General features: G+C 42.2%; 1 protein-coding gene and 1 pseudogene across 1 annotated transcript in view; both read left to right on the plus strand.

Moving 5' to 3' along the window:
• SPEF2 (sperm flagellar and cilia associated 2) overlaps nt 1–23,956 on the plus strand; it is a 174,576-nt gene that overhangs the window by 133,450 nt on the left and 17,170 nt on the right. The window contains exons 30-32 of the mRNA XM_022599378.3: nt 7,703–7,809; nt 8,511–8,693; nt 14,155–14,247. Coding sequence (XP_022455086.2) covers nt 7,703–7,809; nt 8,511–8,693; nt 14,155–14,247 — 383 coding nt within the window. The remainder of the gene's footprint in view (nt 1–7,702; nt 7,810–8,510; nt 8,694–14,154; nt 14,248–23,956) is intronic.
• Nucleotides 2,688–5,244, plus strand: LOC149749526 (zinc finger protein 862-like; annotated as a pseudogene).

The raw sequence follows: 23,956 nt of genomic DNA on the forward strand, positions 1-23,956 counted from the left end.
TAGCCATATGAAAATTAAGTCTTCATTAAGATAGTCCTTACTGAAAACAATGGAAAATTAAAAATGTGTCGTATACTGTCAAATATAGTATATAAGGAGTGCTTATATTCAGCACTCCTTTCCTTGTCAAATTCTGCCATTTGTCATGATTCTAAATCTCCTTTGGAAAAGGCAGTAATTAGACATAAAATACCATTTGTTGATTGTCACAAATATGCCATAAAAACTGACCTTATATGTGGTAATCACACAAGATTATGCAAAATGTAATGAAACAACTTATCATGCTTAGCATTTTTCTTGCCACCCAGCACAGATCTATACTTTAGAATTTTAGAAGTAGCTTAAGTAAGAGAGAGCCTAAATCACCAAGACATTCTTTCCACTGACTGCCCCAAGTATCATTCCCATGAGCATTGTCCCACCATAGAAGGGATTTAGTAAGTATTTTCAGAATTATGACAGTAGCCAATATTGGTATGGTGCTAGGCCCTATGTATCAGCCCCCATACTAGCATTTCCACGTTAATACACTTCTTGCCCATGGCTGGATGTGGAAGACCCATCCATGAGTAAGAAGAGTCAGATAGCTCTTTTCAAATCCCCCTCTTGTCAAATGACTGTAGTATGACCTTGGGCAAGTTATTTAACCTCTTTTTTCACACTTGCCTCATCTGGAAAATGGGGTATTTCATGGGATTGTTATGACCATTAGAGTAATTAATGTATGTAAAGTGCTTTAAAAGCGCCTGGTGCATTGAATGTGCAATTTAAGTGTGATATAAGCCATTATCACTTAATTATATAATTGCAGTAATATTACATTATTATATAGAGATTATGTAGAGATGTGGATGGACCTAGAGACTGTCATACAGAGGGAAGTAAGGCAGAAAGAGAAAAACAAATATCGTATATTAATGCGTATATGTGGAATCTATATAATATAGAACAGTATACAATATTGATACAAACTATGCTTATTATTATCCAAAATGTGAGCTCGGTATCCTGAAGGTGCACATACCCTAGTAGGCACCTGCAGCATTACCCCAGAGCAGTTTCAGAAAAAAAACACAATACCTGGTGGAATTGGACCATGAGGTATGTGGCTCCCTGCGGACTGTAAACATCCAAAACAAAAACACTCATTTTGTGTACTGCAGTAAGCTCTGGGTAGGTACATCTTGTCCCAAACATCAAGTGTCAGCACATCAGGAAGACAGTCTTTCTCCAAGGGAAGCAATTTGGAGTCTGTTGAAACTAGAACACTTTTGCAGTGTTCCAAAGTCCCCACTTAAACCATAAGAACTCCTTTTCCTTGTAAGCCCATCAGTAGTTTATGTAATGTCTATAGAGATTCAGTTCATAGCTATTTTGGCTTCTGCTGAGAGGCTATCAGGAGAGAACACCATCCAGCAATTTCTGTACCCTCACTCCTTCTTCAAGAGACACAGCATTTAGTTGTTCAAGGCCTATAACTTTGTTCCAAAAACTAACAAGGGTCCCTCCTTCAAACTCCTCTTAGAGACCCTTAGAATCAGTGACTGGTCTCAGAGACAGGGCACAAATTCAGGAAGTCTAGGCTGTACTGGCCAGGCTAGATCATCCAGCTATGTGATTTTTACAGGAATTCAAGGAGGAAGTAGTTGTTGCTGTCTGTGTGGGTCAGCAAAGGCTGTAGCCCATGGGAAACTTTTGGATAGAACTTTCCAAGAAGCAAAACAGGGGCGGAGTATTCCAGGCACCGGGGAAAATGGAATCTACATTGAGATTTTGAAGGTGCATGACATATTTCTGTGATCTGAATCTAAGCAAGCAGAAGGAGTTTACCCGCTGAGAAAACCACAGGGCACCTGGGGGCCACACTCCTTTCTGCTCTGATCCCTAGATTTTGCCACCTGGTGAGCTATTCCTGTCAATAGCATCAGTCCTTTCTTATCGTACCTTTTCTCAGAAATCTTTCTGTATTTCTTGATTTGTGTAAATGTCGGACTAACTGAACTACCTTTCAGACCAAAATAGGGGGCTTACTTACCTGCCGATATATAGTATCATAGTTTTAGAATTTTCTCAGAGATGCTAAGCCTAGGAAAACCCACAGAGTTTTCTAGTTACTCCGTTCAGGGAACAAGCCAGGTACGCTTCTTACCCCTGCCTCTTGGTTAGTTGAGGCTTTTGGGGGAGACAGTAGCCATCTGCCGCTCTCAGAAACAGTCTCATCATCCCTCAAAACCATCCGGGAAGGATGCCCTTCTTGTAGTAAATTGGCCCTACCACTGTCAGAGAAGACGGAGCTGAGGCAGGAGGGGAGAGGCGTCCAAAGCAAATCCTGTAGACACACTGCCCTTCATGTCCTGTGATTCTTGTCTTTCACCTCGGGAAGGAAATGACAGCAAAATGCTGTGCCCCTCTCCTGCCTGGAGAAACGGATTCTAGGGGGAAGGAGACCATAGCACCTTTTGTCCATAAGAGAAACCTGTAATATGAAGTGTGTAAACGTGGAGGGTAAGACTGCCTGCTAGCAACCGCCAGCTTCACCACATATGACCACTGTGACATCGGACAAATTAATTAACCTCTCTGTGCCCTAGGTTTTTGACCCATAAAATGGTGATGGATACTAGTAGTTGACCTACTTTCTTAACTATAAAATAGGGATACTGGATGATGACGATTAAATGATGTAGAGCACTTGGCATACTAACCAAAATGCCTGCTAAGTAGTAAGCACTCACTAAGATTGTTCCAGGAATAATGAGCAAGTGTAGGGGGGACAGGGATTAAGCAAAACTGCGGGTAGGCATTGGTGATTACTTAAAATAACCACATGGAGTTATTTTAAAGGTAGGCATTCTGAGTCGAGTCACCAAAAAGCAGAAAAGTCCTCAGAAGCTTGACCGTAACCTCCCAAAGAGGAACAATCAATTTTTGAAAACTTGTCTTAAAAAATAGCCTTGGCTTGTATATGATGAGATACTAGATCTTATGTTCTGTGGCCTGTGTCGTAAACATGGAGTGAAGTCGAAGGGAAACCAAGTGAGTTTTTTTTATGGCACCAACAACTTCCGGACTGAATTTCTCAACGCGCACCATCTCAGCCAGGCTCACACCAAGGCTTCCCTCGTGGAAGTGACAAGAGGTTCCCCAGGGAGCAAAACCACCACGGAGCTGATGGTGATGACCATGAGCAAGGTTACCCTCAGGAGGGTGGAGAACTTGTTCCCATCCTGCCACGCCATCGCCAAGACCGGACGTCCCCTCAATGATTTTATCTGGATGTGCTCGTTAGATGATATGAAGGGTGATGATACTGGCCCGGTATTCAGAACGAACAAATCGGCCACAACATTTACATAGTTTATTGCTGAAGTAGAACAGCGAACTCTAAGAGAGACATTAGAAAAAAGTAAGTTTTTCTCCGTCCTCAGTGATGGGATCACAGACAGTTCAATCGAGGAAGCTGACCTTGTGTACAAGCAGTGAGCGTGCTCAGGGAAAGGACACTGCCAAATCGTTGGGGTACAGACAGGGGGAAAGAAGGGACCTCTGGCAATAAAACATGCCCCTGAGAACACTCTAATGAGAAATCTTCAACTTCGACTATCGAACCAAGACTGGGCAAAGAAACTGGTTGGTTTCGCAAGTGATGGTGCCCATGGCTCAGAGCGAGAAGACGGCAGTGGGGTGGCCCTGCTTTTAAGAGAAATCCAGCCACGTGCGCTGACTGTGTATTGCTCTGCGCATCATCTCGAGGTATCTTACAAAGCGGCGTTCCAGAGCATTCCCCTGTACAACGATGTCAGAGACCTTCTCCGCAGCACTTACCACTTCTATCACAATTCTCCTGTTCATAAGGGTGCTCTGGTACTTTCAAAGGCCTTCACCTTCGACCTGTGATACCTTCTCAACTAGGAGGCTGGAGGTGGCTTCAAGGATTACAGGCCTCCCTCCAGAATCTTCTCAAAGGATATCAATTGTCCAGCAGCTGCATTCGGTAAGTAATTTTGAAATACTGTACTATTTTAGTTTTTTCAGAATAAAAAGAATACTTTTACTTTTATTTGAAATAATAATTTTGAGAAAGATAAACCACTGTTTTTTCCTAGCCCATGTTACAGAAAAGGGAAGGCAGAAGTGACACCAATCATCAGAAAGCCAAAGACCTTGTAGAGTCCCTCCTGCAGGCAGACATTGTTAAATTTGTCCACTTCTTGCTGGGTGTCACTGATGTCCTCAGCATTCTGTCCCGCATCAATCAGAACAGAAACTCTTCAATTGCTGATATATTTGCCACCCTAGAGTCAACACTGGAAATGCTCAGAATATATCAGACAAGGTGAGGAGTCTGGGATTATCTGAGAGTCTATCCAACCAGACAGATGGACTTCGGAAACCATTTGCTACGTGCTTTTGCACATAATTGTCTACTTGGGGGATTTTTTTTTTCCCCTCCCCAGACCAGGGCCAAAAGAACGCCCAGTGGATTCAGTCACACACTTTCAGGGTAACTGCCTCCTCGCAGGAAAGCGAAACATTTCTGATGTGAGAAACATGGTTTTAACACATCTTATCAAGAGGCTGCGAGGCTGTTTCAGAGATGTCAACCAAGATGTGGTGAAGGCAGCCACGACTGGGAGCTTTAAACTGCGGCCAGCAAAGATAAATCAAGGTAACGTATGAACTCCGGCTCTGAATCTGTTGTTCTTTGATTGTCTGTATACATGTCTTTAAGATATGTGATGTTTTGTTGGGCGTATTGATTGCAGAATTTGGAGAAAAAGAGGTGTCCATCCTGATTGCACATTATGAACCAGTATTAGAAGCTGCCAAGGTGAAAATTGACGAAGTAGACACAGAAAGGAGCATGTTGAAATTAGAGATTTATGCTAGGTGAGCATAAGTAACCTAGTTGATATTTATAAATATTGGAATAAAACTTAGGAGTCTCGATCTTTTACATTTTTCATTTTTCCTCCTAGATTTCAGAACATCCACACATTGACCTGGGATTCTGTGAATTCTGTTTAGTTACACAAGTATCCGAACATCCTAACACTCGTGGACCTAGTGCTGAGCCTCCTTGCGAGTTCAGCTGAAGCAGAACGTGGCTTTAGTCAGATGAAGGGCACTAAGTCACAAATGCATGCCAAGGTCAAGGCTGATAGCATGACAGATCTCCTGATAATTCAGCTGAATTCTCCAGACACTTATAACTTTGACCCTAGGAAAGCCATTCACTGATGGAATACAAGAACACCATCTTCAACTGATGACAAAAGACCTACCTCGGATTGTTCATCAAACTCAGAAAGGCTTGACGAAAGCGATTAGTAATGTGACAAATGTTGACCTCATCACTGATCGTAGCAAAAAGAACTATTTTCAAAAACCCGAAAGTTAAAAGTAAAAGTCGCCAGTCTTCATATCAAACACAAAAGGCATTTGGCATCATCCAGACCTACAGAGCAAAAATCCAAAGACTGGTTTTCCTCTGACTTTCTAATTCTAGTTCTTTATTCACACATTCTTTCACATTCTTTGGGTGAAGTATATACTTCTAAGCAATGGTATTATTTTGATGTCTTCTTTCTGAGAGTTACTGCTAAGGGTAACTAGACTATAATTATGATCTGAGTTCCTTTAGGCCTGGCGTACAATTAACTTTTTCCTGGATAATTCTAAATGACGGTTGCATTAGGTAACTAACTTAGGGCCAAATGGAAAGAGAATATTTTTTGATCTGTAAACAAAATTTGTAAGCTTATCTGTTTCCGCTACTGCATTATATGTGAAGGCCATATTATTATATGCCTTGGTCATTTAAGTAACGAGGCCAAATGTCAAAATAGTTTTCACATTTCACACTAGGGTTCCCAGATAAACAATTCCTATGTGAACTGAAAGTATTTTCTTACACTTTGCTTGCACCATAGCTGTTAGAGACAGTGGAAATATTTTATGTATCTACCAGAATTTTTAAATACTTTGAGCCTCTTCATGGTTTCAATTGAGTTTATTCGTGGTTTCATCTTGAGAAACATGAATGGATAATTTCTAACTTGTCTGTAAACCAATATAGTATCATGTAAAGATCATTTTACCAGAAGTTCCACTACCTGGGAAAGTTATTCTCATCTCTATAAAATTGGATACTCAGGTTTGATCAAAAAGGATAGAGAATTTATTTCTGAACAACCTGTTGGATATACAGTCTTATCAAAGAAAGAAAGATTCTGCTCTTGCTACCAAGAAAATTGCTTTCCAGATCTGAACCTTGCACATGTTATTTGAACGACTGACATTTTAAAAGGATTACTACATTTTCCTAAAGTTTAGAGGAAATGATAAAGTTCATGTTGGACTTTAGAAATGCTAAAAACTTAGATATGGGAAGAAAAATTTGAGATTCTACATCTACGTTTCACTCTTTTTTTGCGGTACGCGGGCCTCTCACTGTTGTGGCCTCTCCCGTTGCGGCGCACAGGCTCCAGACGCGCAGGCTCGGCAGCCATGGCTCACGGGCCTAGCCGCTCCGCGGCACGTGGGATCTTCCCAGACCGGGGCACGAACCCGTGTCCCCTGCATTAGGCAGGCGGACTCCTAACCACTGCGCCACCAGGGAAGCCCCTGTTTCACTCTTATTATTCCTAAACAAAGAAGAATAGCTATATACTCTGGACCTGAAAGATACCCGAATACATGTAGGAGTGTCTCCTGGTTCTAGAAGGTACCGACACTATGGGAGTTAGACATTTTTTTAAGGAAATACATTCATTTTGCTTTCCTATTTGTTTTTTGATGCATGTGCATGCAATTTGAAATGAGCAAAGACTAAACAAACATCTCAAGGTAAAGTAGTTTAGTGTTTAAGAGCAAAAGGCTTTAAAAGGTTAGTTATCTTTTATAAAATATATCACAGTGTTTGAGCCAATTAGATGACTAAATTAGCACTTCAAATCTAGTAATTTAATAATTCAAATATCCCGACATTTACCAAACTAAATATATTCTGATCTAAAAAAGCAAAATGAGGATAAATGTGTTACCTTGATCACAGTGGTGATGTGCATGTGTTTGAAACACCTTTATCCCATATTTACCAAAACATTTTACTCTAGTGCCCTGCTGAAAAATAGGAACCCTTGCAGTAGTTTTTTGTTTGTTTGTTTGTTTTTTTGTGGTACGCGGGCCTTTCACTGTCGTGGCCTTTCCCATTGCGGAGCACAGGCTCCAGACACGCAGGCTCAGCGGCCATGGCTCACGGGCCCAGCCGCTCCGCGGCATGTGGGATCCTCCCGGACCGGGGCACGAACCCGCACCCCCTGCATCAGCAGGCGGACTCTCAACCACTGCACCACCAGGGAAGCCCTTTGCAGTAGTTTTTTAAATTCAACCTATTCTGAGTACAAGGTCAAAGAAGACTCCAAACTAAAATATAAAGCCTCAGTATCTTACTCAGTCTGAACAATTTATTACTCACCAAAAAAGACGTGCTGACTTAGCTGAGAAACAACCATTGGAGAAAATCAGGAAATTGATTATTATTTTTATGTTCCCAAAGTGTCTTCTGTTTCTCAAAAGGCTAAAGTTTTAAAGAGAATGAATAAAGTGATTATACAAATATCCATTATTTGTTCTATTTTAGTGAAAGAAACAAATCACATAATAAAACGGAAAAATATTTCTCATTGTATTTTAGGCATAATAGGAAACAAAGCATTTGCTGACGTTCTGCTGGATTTGGTAACCATGAACCTTGGAACAAACAACTTTCCTAGTAGTTGGATGAACCTCACTCAACCTGAAGTAAGCTTCTATTTTGTTTGGATTTCAAGCTTTGAGAATTCTTCTTTAATCAATAAGTCAAGAGTTTTCAGATAACCAGTACCTGCACAGTAACCGACATTTTAGTAGCAGCCAATAAACCTGGATGAACAAATGAATGAACTTCAAGTTAAGACACTTAGTATGTTCATGCTCAGTATTTGAAAATAAGTGACGATGCTGACAGTCAATGAAACACTACAGAGACCATGAGGCTCAGCCAGTGAGTTTGTATTTATTACTACCAGATAGAGTGATCCTAACTAGTAATAGTAGATGATTCTGGCAGTGCTTTCTTTTCCTTGTATTCTGTTCCTTAAGAAAACAAAGTGGTTAAAGAGTATTTCCCTACAAGTTGTAGAGCCCTCCCACACTCGTAATTAGCATCTTTATTCCTTCTCTGCTGAAAAGGTACAAAGTATAGTACAGTCAAAAGTGTTAATTCCTTGTGTAACGGTAAGCAAAAACCACAAATGTCAAGGAAGCAAAAATCAAAAACACTAAGTTCTGTCTGGCGTGGATTGCTTGGTAGAACCTGAGGGAACAAAAGTGAGAACTGACCCTATTGGCCAAGCTAAAATCTTACTTCCTTCATCAGAATCTCTTACTAAGAAACACGAGCAGGTAGAGTGTCACAAGAGAGTCATACAAACATTCCAATGGCATTTCCTGCTTTCTTCTAGTTGCAGGAGTTAACATCTTTATTGGTAACAAACTCGGAGTTCGTGGACTGGCGGAAATTCTTGTTAGTAGTCGCGCTGCCTTGGCCCATTCCTCTGGAGGAGGAACTCTTGGAGACCCTGCAGAGGTTCCAGGCTGTGGATGAGGAACACCTGGGCACAGTCACTTTCGAGCAGTATATGCAGGTCACTACCAGCCCCTGGTGGCACTAACCCTACCAGAGTACTTCTGACCTAAGAAGCTCCCTGATCTCACAACACCAGGTCTCACGGCCCATGTCTAGGCACCTAGAGTCAGCACAGGCACTGTCCAAGTCCCAGGTAGAAGTCTGGCTCCCACCCCCAGGGAAGGGTCTGAAAAAGTCAGAACTGCTTGGAGAGATAAGGGTTCTGAAAGAAATCACAGAAAACATCATTGTTGTCCTACCAAGTGGTTCTTAACCTTGGCTGTACATTAGAATCGCCTGCAGAGCTTTTCATCAGCCCAATGCCCAATACCAAATACTCCGGGAGTAGCAACAGCAGTTACAATGAACACAGGGAAAGGGGCAGGGTTTTTTATTTTTTTCTTTCGGTCACAAGCGTGGTGAACGGTAAGATGTTTTTGGACACGTTGAGTTTGAAATGTCTGTGGGAAATGCAGACAGAAATGTCCCATCTGATATGGCAGATGCAGAAGCCAATCACTATCACGTAGGCAGTTGTTGGGGTTATGAATGGACCAGATCACCCGAGGGAAGTGTGTAAAGTGATGGATAATCCAGTAACATGGTACCTAGCCATTGGACTTGTAGATAGGATGTAACTACTGACCTTCACCAGAGCAATTTTGGGAGCGTACAGAGTCTAGATTGCAGAGGATTGATGGAATAAATAGGCCTTTAAGAAGTGAAGACAGTCGATTCATTTTTGAGAAGCTTGAGTAAGGAGGGAGGAAGAATGAAATGCCATAACTAAGAAGGGCCTGAATGACTTATTTTGTGTCTACTAATCGAATTCATCCTAATTCTCACCACTTCACATTGCTGGTAGACACGAAAGGTGGAAACATTTATAAGGTGCTGACTTTGAAACAGGGTGATAATCTCTAGGTGCCTGTAGCTCATGTATATTTCACCATTGAAAGATCACATCTCTTCTTGCTTCTCTTTTCTTCCTTGATTAATGAAAGACGTGCTCATAGACGGCCCTGACGTTCCCACGCTCAGACAGTTGAGCCAGAGGAAATAGCACTTCCACATCGAAGAGGTTCTTCCAGCCTGATCAAGAAAGGCGCATAGCTGATTGGGCTCTAATTTATGTACTTCCCAAGTAGAGCACTTTGTGAATTCTTTCACTGTCCTGGACCTGGGCTTACAACTTATAGAGATGTTTTGTCTAAAAACATAAACAGCAGGGCAAAACTTACTCTATTTTCTTGTTGGCTTAAGATTTTTAAAAGTGGGCACTCGTGAATATACCAACATTCACTCTTTACAGTATGTGCCAATGAACACAGGTTGTCAATTTAAACATCTTTTTGCACAAACGTGAGACGAACTTAGGTGTTCGTAATTTGTACCACAGTGCTGAGCAAAACCAGAAAGCTCCCTCACCAAAAGTGTGAATTTCTTAGAGAAAGTTGGCTGCTGCATGAAACAGAAACTCAGAAATACTTATCAGAACACTGCCTGGGTTTTGGGAGCAGTTGATTTCTGAGCTCTGCCCTCTCAGCTTACGCACCCAACGCCCACTCCTCAAGAGGCTCAGGACAAGGTGGCCATTTGGAGAGGCCCGCTTGACCTCCCCACATGACTCACAGATCTCTAGCGCTCTCCACATCACACACACAGAGTTCTTTCATGGGACTGTCAAAACAGCTTCTAGGGTAAAATCTTATGATTTGTTGAAAATGCCACCTTCGAATACAGTAGTCAAATAGTACAACTACACTGCTGAAATGAAGTTCTCTGGGGGGAAAATAAATAAATAAATAAGCTCCCTACTCTGCTTTTTATTTTGCCTTTTTTCTTTTCTTTTGACTAACTGCAAGTTCATCATAACCGCCACTTAAGAGTGTGCTGATTTCCCCAGCTTCTAAAATGGAATAAGATACAGCGTTTGTGAAGCTGCTGCGGCTGCATACCTGGGCTAAGCCACGCGAGGATAAAAGTGCACCTGCCTTTGCTCCAGCCCTATTGCAGCTGTCACACTCTTGCCTCTGTCACGTGTGGATGTTTAGTCACACTCATGCAGAATGCTTTGATGGTGAACTCTCTAAACTCATCTTCTGTCAATGAGAATGCAGGTTATCATAGGCTTAATGAATCAGATGTTCTAGGATCCAAACAGCGCAGCACTTGCTCTCTAAGGGAAAGTAAGCTAACCTAAAATTCTTTGACCATATTTTATTTATTCTTTGACCAAATGTCCACAAAGGACATTTCCACATTTCAAGGATAAATCACCTGATTATCCAGTGGGGCAAGATGTGGCTGACTGAACCTTGCTTGATCAATTTAAACCCAACCTACAGTTCACGTTTAACATTTCACACTGCTAACGTTTTCATGGATGACTTTTTTAAAAATATAAGTTGTTCTCTGATTAGGTTCTTTCTTCTTTCTCATGTGACCCTCTTGTATGTGAAACACTTTGAAACAGTTTCCTAATCTTTAAAATATCATCTATTTTTTAAAAACTAACATGACTGAATTCTTGGTTTTAAGAACAAGGGAAAATTCCTGTGCATTGAAAGAATTGCGTATGGAATTGATGGTTGAGAAATCAGAGATGAGTAGGAAACCTTCTTTTAATATTTCCTCTTTATCACTGGTTTTCAGCAATTTGATTATCGTGTTCCTCGGTGTGCTTCTGTTCATATTTCTTTTGCTTGTGTTTCACTGAGTTTCCTGCACCTGTGGGCTTGCCGTTTTTGTCAAATTTGGAAAATTTTCAGAAATGTTTTTCCAAATATTTTTCCTGTACTCCCCTCCCCCATTCTCAAAATCCAGTCACATATTTGCCCCACAGAATGCTGACCCTGGATTCTTTTTTCTTTCCATTTTTTTTTCTCTCTGACTTTATTTCGTATTCATTTCTACTTCTCCATCTTCTAGTTCACTGATCATTTCCTTTGCAGAGTCAAATCTATTATTAATACAATCCAGTGTATTTTTATTTGAAATATATTTTTGATCTCTTTAAATTGGGTCTTTTTATATCCTTCATTTCTCTCTTCATTATATGCATTTTTCTCTGTCTCCTTGAATAAATGAAATATATTTAGAACAGCTAAATGAACATCCTTGTCTGTTCATTCTATCATCTGTGTATTTCAGTGTTTGTTTCTATTGATTGAGGTTTCTTCTGACTATGGGTTATATTTTCTGGCTTTTTTGCATGCCTTTGTACAGGATGCCAGATGTTATAAATTTTATATTGGTGGGTGTCCAATTTTATATGCCCTTAAATATTGTCGGGCATGCAGTAATGTCATTTGCAATCAGTTTTATCCTTTCAAGGTTACAGTAAGATTGATAAGGGTGGGTCCAGGCAACCTTTAGTTTAGGGCTAATCTAGCCCCACTACTAAGGCAATATCCTCCTGGGGGTGCTACCCAATGCCTTGTGTATCAGGAGGTCCTTCCACTCTGCCGAGTGGTAACATTTTCCCTGGTGGTAACATAGTCCCAGCCCTGTGTGAGACTCAGGAACAGTTCAGCTTACTCCTTTCCTGTGGTTCTTTCTCCAGCTTCTGGCATTTTCCACACATACATCCAGAGGTTGGCTTTCAGTCAAGACTTGAGGAGATCTTTCTACAGATCTCTAGGGCTCACCCTCTCTTTCAATGCATCTCTAGTGTTTTGCCCTGAAAATTCTAGTCATCGTGGCCTCCCCCAGCTCCAAATCTATCTTGTCAATCCAGCAAGATGTGCCAGCTCTATCTGGGTGCCTCTCCTGACACTGTAGCCTGAGCAATACTTGGGTCCTCATTGTTCTCCTTATTTCAGGAATTACTGTCCTGAGTTGCCTGTTGTCTAACATCTGAAAAAATTATGTTACATATATATTGGATTTTTTTTTTTATTGTTTAAGGCAGGAGGGTAATTCTGAGTTTTGTCACTCCATCATGACCTGAAGCATAAATCTTACCTACATTCCTCATCTCTCTATTCTCCATGGAGTGGTACTTATGGTCCACAGATTGGCCACTGGGCAAGGATTCTTCCCAGTCAGTGCAAAGCACTTACATTCAAAGCCCGAGCCCGTGCTGGACCTTAGCTTCTTCTGTGTCTTCTCCCTCACAGGCTTCTGCATGGCCAGCACTCCTCTGTTCTAAATGAAAAGAAAACCCGGTCCTCACCTCTGGGGGCTGCATCCCCTTACAAGCTACCTAGTGTCACTCCAGCCTTCTCTCAAAACACGGGTGATTCTTCGAAGGAAAGAAGGCACAAGCACAGGCCAGAGTCAGGTTAGGCTGGCCAATGGTTCTTGGAAGTAGGCAGTGCCAAGGGTAGATTGTCACTCTGGAAGATGGTAAGGGAGAAAGACCTAGGAACAAGATGCTTATGTATATGAAGTGCTTGACATGTTTAAAAGTTAAGATTGGCAAGACACATTCTTTGAACCCGAGGAATTAATACCTGATGTTCAGTAGCAGACATGAATGAAAACACCCAAAGGAATGAACTGAATGCCAAATATCTGGTATAAACAAGTCAAATTGGAGTTTCGAGGAAAGATCAAAGAGGGCTTCCCTGAGGAGGTGTGATCTAAGCTGGGTCTGGAAAGATGAGTAGGTTTACATTGGTGAACAGGCAGTTGCCTCAGGTAGGAGTAATGATGTGAGCAAAAGAGCAAGAGTAGGAAATGGTTCTAAGCAGAGAATGACATGACAAGATTAAAGTTTTGAGAAAACTGATATAGTCAAATGGTCTGAGCTGAAACAAATAAGAGAAAGACTGGAAATGAAGACAGCTCCGAGGTTGCTGGAGCAGCCTGTGATGGAGGCAATGAGGCTGTACACCAGCATGGCAGCAGTAGACGTGAGAGGAAGGGAGAGGGGGTGAGGCATCGCCAAATGGGAACCGAAGGATTTGGTAATTAGTGTCAGACATGGGCTGAGAATGAAGGTTGTCATTAAAAAGTAGGTCCTGAGCTCTTGATTCAGTCAGTCACTCACTCAGCAAAGATTTCCAACACCAACAATATGCCCCAGCACCACACTAGGCTCTGAGAACAGAGAGCAACATGAACAGGACATGAGCGATATGAGCTAGTGGAGGGCACTGACCCCTCCAAAGTACTGCTATGCAAGCAACGTCCGGGGCGGCGACCTCCCAGCTTCATTGCATGCTGCAACAGTTACAGTACAGCAGGCACCCCAGTATGTGGGGTTTCATTTATAAATTATTCATGTGTACTACTGCACTAATGCATTCTATACATTATCAAATTTTTTTAAATAAAAATTACAAAAGAATGAGATCCAATACATGTGAATGGAAGTCCTAGTATTTTCTCCAGCATCCCCATGGTTTCTGCACCCTACTTTGGAGACCACTGCTCTAGGCACCTACAGAGATGGCTTCAATCTCTGTGGTTTTCAGAGGAACAATTACATCTCAGTGTAACTTTAATGATTCTCATTTTTGTTTTCTGTGTAGGCTGGTCTGTGGTTTACGGGAGATGAAGATATAAAAATTCCAGAAAATCCCCTTGAACCTCTGCCATTCAATAGGCAGGAGCATCTTATAGAGGTAATTCCATAACATTGATCCATTTCTTGTCTTTTCTCCCACTTGTGTAATTAGTCTTAGACTCCACCCTGACTCCCGGGTCCTTTGCTGTATCCCCCAAGTGCAGAGTTTAATATTCACTATGGCGACATCATAGGAGAGTCTGGAGGGAAGCAGGGACCAAAATCTTAGACAGGCTTCTCCTGTTTACTCACTATGTGATCCCAGACAATATCTATAAGCTCTCCGGGTTTCACTCTTCTCATCTAGCAAATAAGCTGGTACTGAACACGCTTTTCGCTAAATGCCCTTCCAATTGTAAAAGCTTTGGATAAGAACTGACTTTCACCAGTATATGTCTTTGTTCATTTCTCTTTGACTTTGACTAACTTGAGCAACATTCCAAGAGTTTGCCTACTGTATTGCCCACTACCCGTCGGATTATCATTATTATCATCAGAAGTACCATCACCATTATCGTCATCATTAGCTTCTATCCCTGAGGCCACAATAGAATGCGAGTCCTTAAAATCTGAAAACCAGTCTGACTTCAACACATCCAAGCTCAATAAAATATGAGAAAAGTCGAATGGTAGATTCAGACATGAGAGCAAACTTTGTATATCGATTGATCAATTCAGCCTGCCATGAGTTAAAAACTGCAGTGCAAAATTGAACATGACTCCAGTCGTAACCTGAAAGTGAGCAATTCCCTTCCATTGGACGCATATTCTTTGAGCATCTCTCTTAGATGCTAGCAGGAGAGCAGGTGAAAGAAAGGGGTCAGGGAGTTACCAAAAAGTGTCCAAGACATGAGGCCGGCAGTTGTACGGGCAGTTTTTTGTTTTGGTTGTTGGTTGTTTTATAAACTGGAGAACTGAGCTCAATTCTCCTGTAAACCTTTGGAAGGTGTCTCTATATGATTCTTTGAACAAATCTGTCAACAATGTAAACAGGTTCTTCCTTCCTTGGGAAGAAGCCAGCAGTCTGAATACGATGTCAAGTAACTTCCTTTTCAGCCAGAAGTTTTTAGAAGTGTTTATCAGAGCAGAGCCCTTCCATGGCTCACAGAGCTGCTAAAGGCGGGAGACAGCCTGTGTTGGTCAGCCCGAGGACTGCGACACAGTGAGGCCGGAAAGGGCCTTGGGATGCCAAGGAAGGGTGTGGCTCCCACCTGCTGCTCCCCAAGCTGCTGGAAAGTGAACATAGGAAAGGAACAAAGTGGGGGGCAGAGGCAGGACCACAGAGCCTGAGAAAGAAGCGCTCTTACAGGGCAAAGGATGGTTGACAGGTGTGTGTGTGTGTGTGTGTGTGTGTGTGTGTGTGTGTGTGTGTGTGTTGTCCAGAGGACAAAAGAGGGTGGTGTCCTCTCTGCCCCATGGACTGGATGCTCAGCATTTCATAAATCTCAACGCCCTTCAACTGGGATTAAAAGCACAGATGCCACGGCTGACAAGCTGCTAGGTCTTGATGGAGTTACCTACCCTCTCTGTGCTGTGGTTTTATTTTCATCCCTCTCTGCTGGGAGTGTTGTGCAGCATGAGTTCATATGTGTGGTACTTTTAGAACAGTGATTGGCACACAGTTAGCCCGATGTCAGTGTCAGCTAAACAGAAGCTAACCACACTAACTCTACATGGTAAAACACCAGTTAATGGTTAAGAAGCTAAAGAAAGGGGTGCAAAGGGAAAACATAAAACAATATAATACGTTTACTTTTTTGGCCATAATTAGAGTGAGTAAAGACCAAATCAGGGGAAAAAGCACCCCATGAAGAGGGCTTGGCCTACGATCTAGCTGGCCACACCCAGCTCCCCTGCTTTGTCATCTGTGTTCTCTACAATCCAGGGCCGCCAGGGGTCCCAGGGACAGACTGTAATTCCTGCTGTCTGTGGGCTCAGATGACCTCAGAGTCCTAGGCACTGGGTAAGATGTCCAGTTGCATCCATAAAAGGAACCCTGAGACACGTCTGTGTTGCAATCACATCGTTGTCCCCTGACAGTGACAACTCACTTCCTTATAACTGACAAGGTTCAGCCATGGCCTGGCTGCCCAGCTTTCCACACAACATCAAGAGCAACTATTCCAGTGTTTTAAAAATTCATAGGGATTTCTTGAGAAAAGGCAATTTAATCTCACCATATGCAAATTCACGGTTTTTTCTTAATCTCTTCTCCACAGCTTCCGTCCACATGAAATCCTTCTATGTCTTTGGGCTGTTAATATTTGTTGAAGCCAGGCTCGTGGTTTGAAATACTAGCTTTTTGCTAACAAATCCCAAGTGTCTATTTCCACCACCCCTAACCTCTCTTCCAAACGTTAGACTCCTAGACACGACTGTCTATTGGACATCTCCACTTGAATGTTCTTGTAGACATTTCAAACTCATCATGTCCAAGACTGGGTCCCTGACCTCCCATCCCCACCACCCCACTGCCCCACCTTCACCTAGAGCCCTCTCCATGTTGGTCAGTGGCAACTCTGTCCTTCCTCTTGCTCAGGCCAAAACCCTAGGAGTCATCCCCAGTTCTCTTCCCACATCCAGTCCTTCAGGAAATGCCCGTAGTTCTACCCTCAAAATACGTCCAGGATCAGACCACCTGTTCCAAGTCCCATTGCTGTCACTGAAACAAACCAGCCAACTTCACCTGCATGACAGCAGCGGCCTCATCACAGGTCCTCCATGTCTCCCTTGTCTTGGCTCAGGTCACAGGCGGATCACAGCGGCCTCTGCTCCAGCCATCCCACAGCACTGCGTTTTAGTCAGAGGAGAACCCAAAGTCCTCAAGAAACCAACCGGCTTTGCCTCTTCTGTCCCCTGCCTCAGCCACTCTGGCCTCCTCCGTGTTGATCAAACGTGCAGGCGCGCTCCTACCTGAGGACACTGGCCTCAGCGCTCTCCTCTGCCTGTGTGGCCCTTCCCCTGCGCGTCCTACCTGCCTACTCCCTGCGCACCTCCAACCTTTGTCCAATTTCATCTTCTCAATTCTGCAACCTGCCCCTCTTCCCCACCCTTCACTCCAATTCCCCTTTCCTTGACCTACATTTTTCCCTGTGTTTCCATAATGACTATCTAATTTACTTTATTTATTCTGTCTGTCTTCCTCTTCTAGAAATTAAGCTCCTCAAAAGCACGCATCTATCTCTTTCCTAGTAAGTGCATTTCTAGAACAGTCTAGAACAGTCCTAAGTACTTTTCTGGAGCCGTCTAAGGTTCTGCACAGCCAATAAGTACTTGTTGAATGAATGAAACCATAGTATTTGTGTTGGGTTTTGAGTCTATGTAACAAATTTCCACAAATATAGTGGCTTAAACCAAGGCCCAGTTATTACCTCAGAGTTTCTGTAAGTCAGAAGTCCAGTCATGGCTTAGCTGGGTCCTCTGCTCAGGGTCTCAGAAGGCTAAAATCAAGGTGTCAGCTGGGGTTGCAGTCTTAGCTGAGGCCAATTCCAATATTGGTTCCAGGACTGGCTTCCAAGGTGGGCTGCTGGCAGAATTCAGATCCGTGCAGTTGTAGGACTGAGAACTTCAGCTCCGAGAGGCTGCCTATTGTTCCCTGCCACACGCCCTCTCACAGTTTCAGAGTTTGCCTCTTCATGGCCAGCAGGAAAGCATCTTGCTGGCTTCAAATCTCTCCCTGAAGTCCTGGGTCCTTTTTAAAAGGGCTCACATGATTAGATCAGAGCCCAAGGTCGAGCTCTCGTTTGATTAACACAAAATCAACTGATTAAGGACCTTGTGTCTGCAAAATCTCTTTACCTTTACTCCTGAAAATTGGCTTTCCATCACATTTACAAATCCCACCCATACTCAAGGGCAAGGTATTATACAACATATGTATTTGAGGGGGTTTTCCAGGGAAACTCTGAAGCCTCCTTAGGAGTCTTCCTATAACAACATTTTAAATGATCTTAAGAACATAGCAGGCCTCAACTTTTTTGAATGTCTCATCCATTGGCTTAAAATCAAGCCTGTGTAATTACAGGAAGAGTTCACATGTCAACTTATTTTATTTTTGCCCATCTTCCTTCAATATATCACATTGAACTTCTTTGTTAATGGAAATAATGTGTTGCACCTACACAGACTTTTTAAGAGCATTTCAATGAAAATAGTATTAAAGTTCAAGGATTCATATGAAAGAAATGGAAGATAAACATGAAAGAACAGTGCCATGGTTATCTGTTGGTGTCAGCTCCCTTCTACCCCTAGTCCTGCTGGGAATCCCTGAGGACTTCCAAAGGCAAGTGGGAAGATGAAGAAAATATAAGGTCCTAAAGGAACCCAAAAGCTGGATCATGACTCTTCAAATGCCTAAGGCTACCTTACCATCAGAGAGTGTTTTGAAGCATCTGAGCCTAGCTACGTGCCACAGCAGACCCTCAGTAAACGTTTGATAAAAAGGGGTGACTGAATGAATGAGCTTGCAGAGCCCATTGACCTCTAAGATTCTTTTCAGATTCATAGCATAACAGACTTCATGTATTTTCCTATCAAAGTTATTTTTATTTAAATTTTATTGGATTTGTCAAATACAAAATAATTTTTCCAATTGTTATCTCATGGATGTATAATTAGACTTGCTCATAGTTGTAAGGACTGTCAGTAATAAAGAATAACATGGTGTCTCTAGATCTAGGCACTTGCTTCTTTAAGTGTAGGCCAGGGCCAGCGTCTTGGGAATTGTATAGGAGCTTGCTAAACATGCAGAATCTGAGACTGCTCCGGAGCCGTTTACTTAAGAAGAATCTACATTTTATTTTATTTTTTTAACGTCTTTATTGGAGTATAATTGCTTTACAATGGTGTGTTTGTTTCTGCTTTATAACAAAGTGAATCAGCTGTACGTATACATACATTTTTAAAAGATTCTCCAGAGGACCTTCAAGATGGCAGAGGAGTAAGACGTAGAGATCACCTTCCTTTCCACAAATACATCAAAAATACATCTACATGTGGAACAACTCCTACTGAACGCTGGCAGAAGACCTCAGACCTCCCAAAAGGCAAAATACTCCCCATGTACCTGGGTAGGGCAAAAGAAGAAAAAAAAACAGAGACAAAAGAATAGGGACTGGACCTGCACCAGTGGGAGGGAGCTGTGAAGGAGGAAAGGTTTCCACACACTAGGAAGCCCCTTCGCGGGCGGAGACTGTGGGTGGCGGAGGGGGGAAGCTTCGGGGCAGTGGAGGAGAGCACAGCAACAGGGGTGCGGAGGGCAAAGCAGAGAGATTCCTGCATAGAGGATCGGTGCCAACCGGCACTCGCCAGCCCGAGGGGCTTCTCTGCTCACCTGCCGGGGCGGGCGGGGCTGGGAGCTGAGGCTTGGGCTTCGGTCGGAGCGCAGGGAGAGGACTGGGGTTGGCGTCGTGAACACAGCCTGCAGAGGGTTAGTGCGTCACGGCTAGCTGGGAGGGAGTCCGGGGAAAAGTCCGGACCTGCCTAAGAGGCAACAGACCATTGTTTGGGGGTGCGCAAGGAGGGGGGATTCAGAGCACCACCTAAAGGAGCTCCAGAGACGGGCGCGAGCCGCGGCTATCAGCACGGACCCCAGAGACGGGCATGAGATGTTAAGGCTGTTACTGCAGCCACCAGAAAGCCTGTGTGCAAGCACAGGTCACTGTCCACACCTCTCCTCCCAGGAACCTGTGCAGCCCGCAACTGCCAGGGGCCCGTGATCCACAGACAGCTTCGCCGGAAGAACACACAGTACGGCTCAGGCTGGTGCAACGTCACGCTGGCCTCTGCCCTCACACGCTTGCCCCACATTCCGTGCCCCTCCCTCCTGGCCTCAGAGAGCCAGAGCCCCCTAAGCAGCCGCTCCTTTAACACCCTCTGGTGTGGGCAAAGAACAGGTGCCAGAAGGTGACCTACACACAGAGGCGGGGCCAAATCCAAAGCTGAACCCCAGGAGCTGTGCAAACAAAGAAGAGAAAGGGAAATCTCTCCCAGCAGCCTCAGGAGCAGCAGATTAAATCTCCACAATCAACTTGATGTACCCTGCATCTGTGGAATACCTGAACAGACAATGAATCATCCCAAAATTGAGGTGGTGGACTTTAAGAGCAACTGTAGACTTGGGGTTTGCTGTATGTGATTGACTAGTTTCTTATTTTTATGTGTATCTTAGTATAGTTTTTAGCACTTGTTATCATTAGGGGATTTGTTTATTGGTTTGGCTGCTCTTTTTTTCTTTTTAATTACTCTTTTTAAAATAATTTTTAAAAACTTTTTATTTTAATAACTTTATTTTATTTTATGTAATGTTTTTCCCTCCCTTTTCTTCTGAGCTGTGTGACTGACAGGGTCTTGGTGCTCTGGCGAGCTGTCAGGCCTTAGCCTCTGAGGTGGGAGAGCTGAGTTCAGGACACTGGACCACCAGAGACCTCCTGGCCCCATGTAATATCAATCAGCGAGAGCTCTCCCAGAGATCTCCATCTCAATGCAAAGACCCAGCTCCACTCAATGACCAGCAATCTCCACTGCTGGACACCCTATGCCAAACAGCCAACAAGACGAACACAACCCCACCCATTAGCAGAGAGGCTGCCTAAAATCATAGTAAGTTCACAGACACCCCAAAACCTACCACTGGACGCAACCCTGCCCAGCAGAAAGACAAGATCCAGCCTCATCTACCAGAACACAGGCACCAGTGCCCTCCACCAGGAAGCCTACACAACCCACTGGACCAACCTCATCCACTGGGGGCAGAAACCAAAAACAACGGGAACTATGAACCTGCAGCCTGCAAAAAGGAGACCCCAAACACAGTAAGTTAAGGAAAATGAGAAGACAGAGAAATATGCAGCAGATGAAGGAGCAAAGTAAAAACCCACCAGGCCAAACAAATGAAGAGGAAAGAGGGAGTCTACTTGAAAAAGAATTCACAGTAATGGTAGTAAAGATGATGCAAAATCTTGTAAATAGAATGGAGAAAATACAAGAAATGTTTAACAAGGACCTAGAAGAACTAACAAGCAAACAAACAGTGAGGAACAACACAATAAATGAAATTAAAAATTCTCTAGAAGGAATCAATAGCAGAATAACTGAGGCAGAAGAACGGACAAGTGACCTGCATGATAAAATAGTGGCAATAACTACTGCAGAGCAGAATAAAGAAGAAAGCATGAAAAGAATTGAGGACAGTCTTAGAGACCTCTGGGACAACATTAAATGCACCAACATTAGAATTATAGGGGTCCCAGCAGAAGAAGAGAATAAAAAAAAGGACTAAGAAAATATTTGAAGAGATTATAGTTAAAAACTTCCCTAATATGGAAAAGGAAATAGTCAATCAACTCCAGGAAGCACAGAGAGTCCCATACAGGAAAAATCCAAGGAGAAACACACCAAGATACATATTAATCAAACTATCAAAAATTAAATACAAAGAAAAAATATTAAAAGCAGCAAGGGAAAAGCAACAAATAACGTACAGGGGAATCCCCATAAGGTTAACAGCTGATCTTTCAGCAGAAACTCTGCAAGACAGAAGGGAGTGGCAGGACATATTTAAAGTGATGAAAGGGAAAAACCTACAACCAATATTACTCTACCCAGCAAGGATCTCATTCAGATTTGACGGAGAAATTAAAACCTTTACAGACAAGCAAAAGCTAAGAGAATTCAGCACCACCAAGCCAGCTTTACAAGAAATGCTAAAGGAACTTTTCTAGGCAGGAAACACAAGAGAAGGAAAAGACCTACAATAACAAACCCAAAACAATTAAGAAAATGGTAATAGGAACGTACATATCAATAATTACCTTAAATGTAAATGGATTAAATGCTGCCACCAAAAAACATAGACTGGCTGAATGGATACAAAAGCAAGACCTGTATATATGCAGCCTACAAGAGACCCACTTCAGACCTAGGGACACATACAGACTGAAAGTGAGGGGAGGGAAAAAGATATAGCATGCAAATGGAAATCAAAAGAAAGCTGGAGTAGCAATTCTCATATCAGACAAAATAAACTTTAAAATAAAGACTATTACAAGAGACAAAGAAGGACACTACATAATGATCAAAGGATCAATCAAAGAAGATATAACAGTTGTAAATATTGATGCACCCAACATAGGAGCACTGCAATACAAAGGCAAATGCTAACAGCCATAAAGGGGGAAATCAACAGTAACACAATCATAGTAGGAGACTTTAACACCCCACTTTCACCAATGGACAGATCATCCAAAATGAAAATAAATAAGGAGACACAAGCTTTAAATGACACATTAAACAAGATGGACTTAAATGATATTTATAGGACATTCCATACAAAAACAACAGAATACACTTTCTTCTCAAGTGCTCATGGAACATTCTCCAGGATAGATCATATCTTGGGTCACAAATCAAGCCTTAGTAAATTTTAAAAAATTGAAATCATATCAAGTATCTTTTCCGACCACAACGCTATGAGACTAGATATCAATTACAGGAAAAAAAACTGTAAAAAATACAAACACATGGAGGCTAAACAATACACTACTAAATAACCAAGAGATCACTGAAGAAATCAAAGAGGAAATAAAAAAAACCTAGAAACAAATGACAATGAAAACATGACAACCCAAAACCTATGTGATGCAGCAAAAGCAGTTCTAAGAGGGAAGTTTATAGCAATACAATCCTACCTCAAGAAACAAGAAAAATCTCAAATAAACAACCTAACCTTACACCTAAAGCAATTAGAGAAAGAAGAACAAAGTTAGCAAAAGGAAAGAAATCATAAAGATCAGATCAGAAATAAATGAAAAAAAATGAAGGAAACAATAGCAAAGATCAATAAAACTAAAAGCTGGTTCTTTCAGAAGATAAACAAAATTAATAAATCATTAGCAAACTCATCAAGGGAAAGAGGGAGTGTACTCAAATCATAAAATTAGAAATGAAAAAGGAGAAGTTACAACAGACACTGCAGAAACACAAAGCATCCTAAGAGACTACTACAAGCAACTCTATACTAGTAAAATGGACAACCTGGAAGAAATGGACAAATACTTAGAAAAGCACAACCTTCGGATACTGAATCAGGAAGAAATAGAAAATATAAACAGACCAATCACAGGCACTGAAATTAAAAATCTTCCAACAAACAAAAGCCCAGGACCAGACAGCTTCCCAGGCAAATTCTATCAAACATTTAGAGAAGAGCTAACACCTATCCTTCTCTAACTCTTCCAAAATATAGCACAGGGAGGAACACTCCCAAACTCATTTTACAAGGCCACCATCACCCTGATACCAAAACCAGACAAAAGATGTCACAAAAAAAGAAAACTATAGGCCAATATCACTGATGAACAGAGATGCAAAAATCCTCAACAAAATACTAGCAAACAGAATCTAACAGCTCATTAAAAGGATCATACATGATGATCAACTGGGGTTTATCTCAGGAATGCAAGGATTCTTCAATATAAACAAAGCAATCAATGTGATAAACCATATTAACAAAGTGAAGGAGAAATACCATATGATCATCTCAATAGATGCAGATAAAGCTTTTGACAAAATTCAACACCCATATATGATAAAAACTCTCCAGAAAGTAGGCCTAGAGGGAACTTACCTCAACATAATAAAGACCATATATGACAAACCCACAGCCAGCATCATTCTCAATGGTGAAAAACTGAAACCATTCCACTTATATCAGGAACAAGACAAGATTGCCCACTCTCACCACTATTATTCAACATAGTTTTGGAAGT

Source organism: Delphinapterus leucas, chromosome 3 (genome assembly GCF_059928025.1).
Source record: "Delphinapterus leucas isolate spDelLeu-1000000601 "Yukka" chromosome 3, BTC_Dleu_Yukka2, whole genome shotgun sequence".
Taxonomy (NCBI): Eukaryota; Metazoa; Chordata; class Mammalia; order Artiodactyla; family Monodontidae; genus Delphinapterus; species Delphinapterus leucas.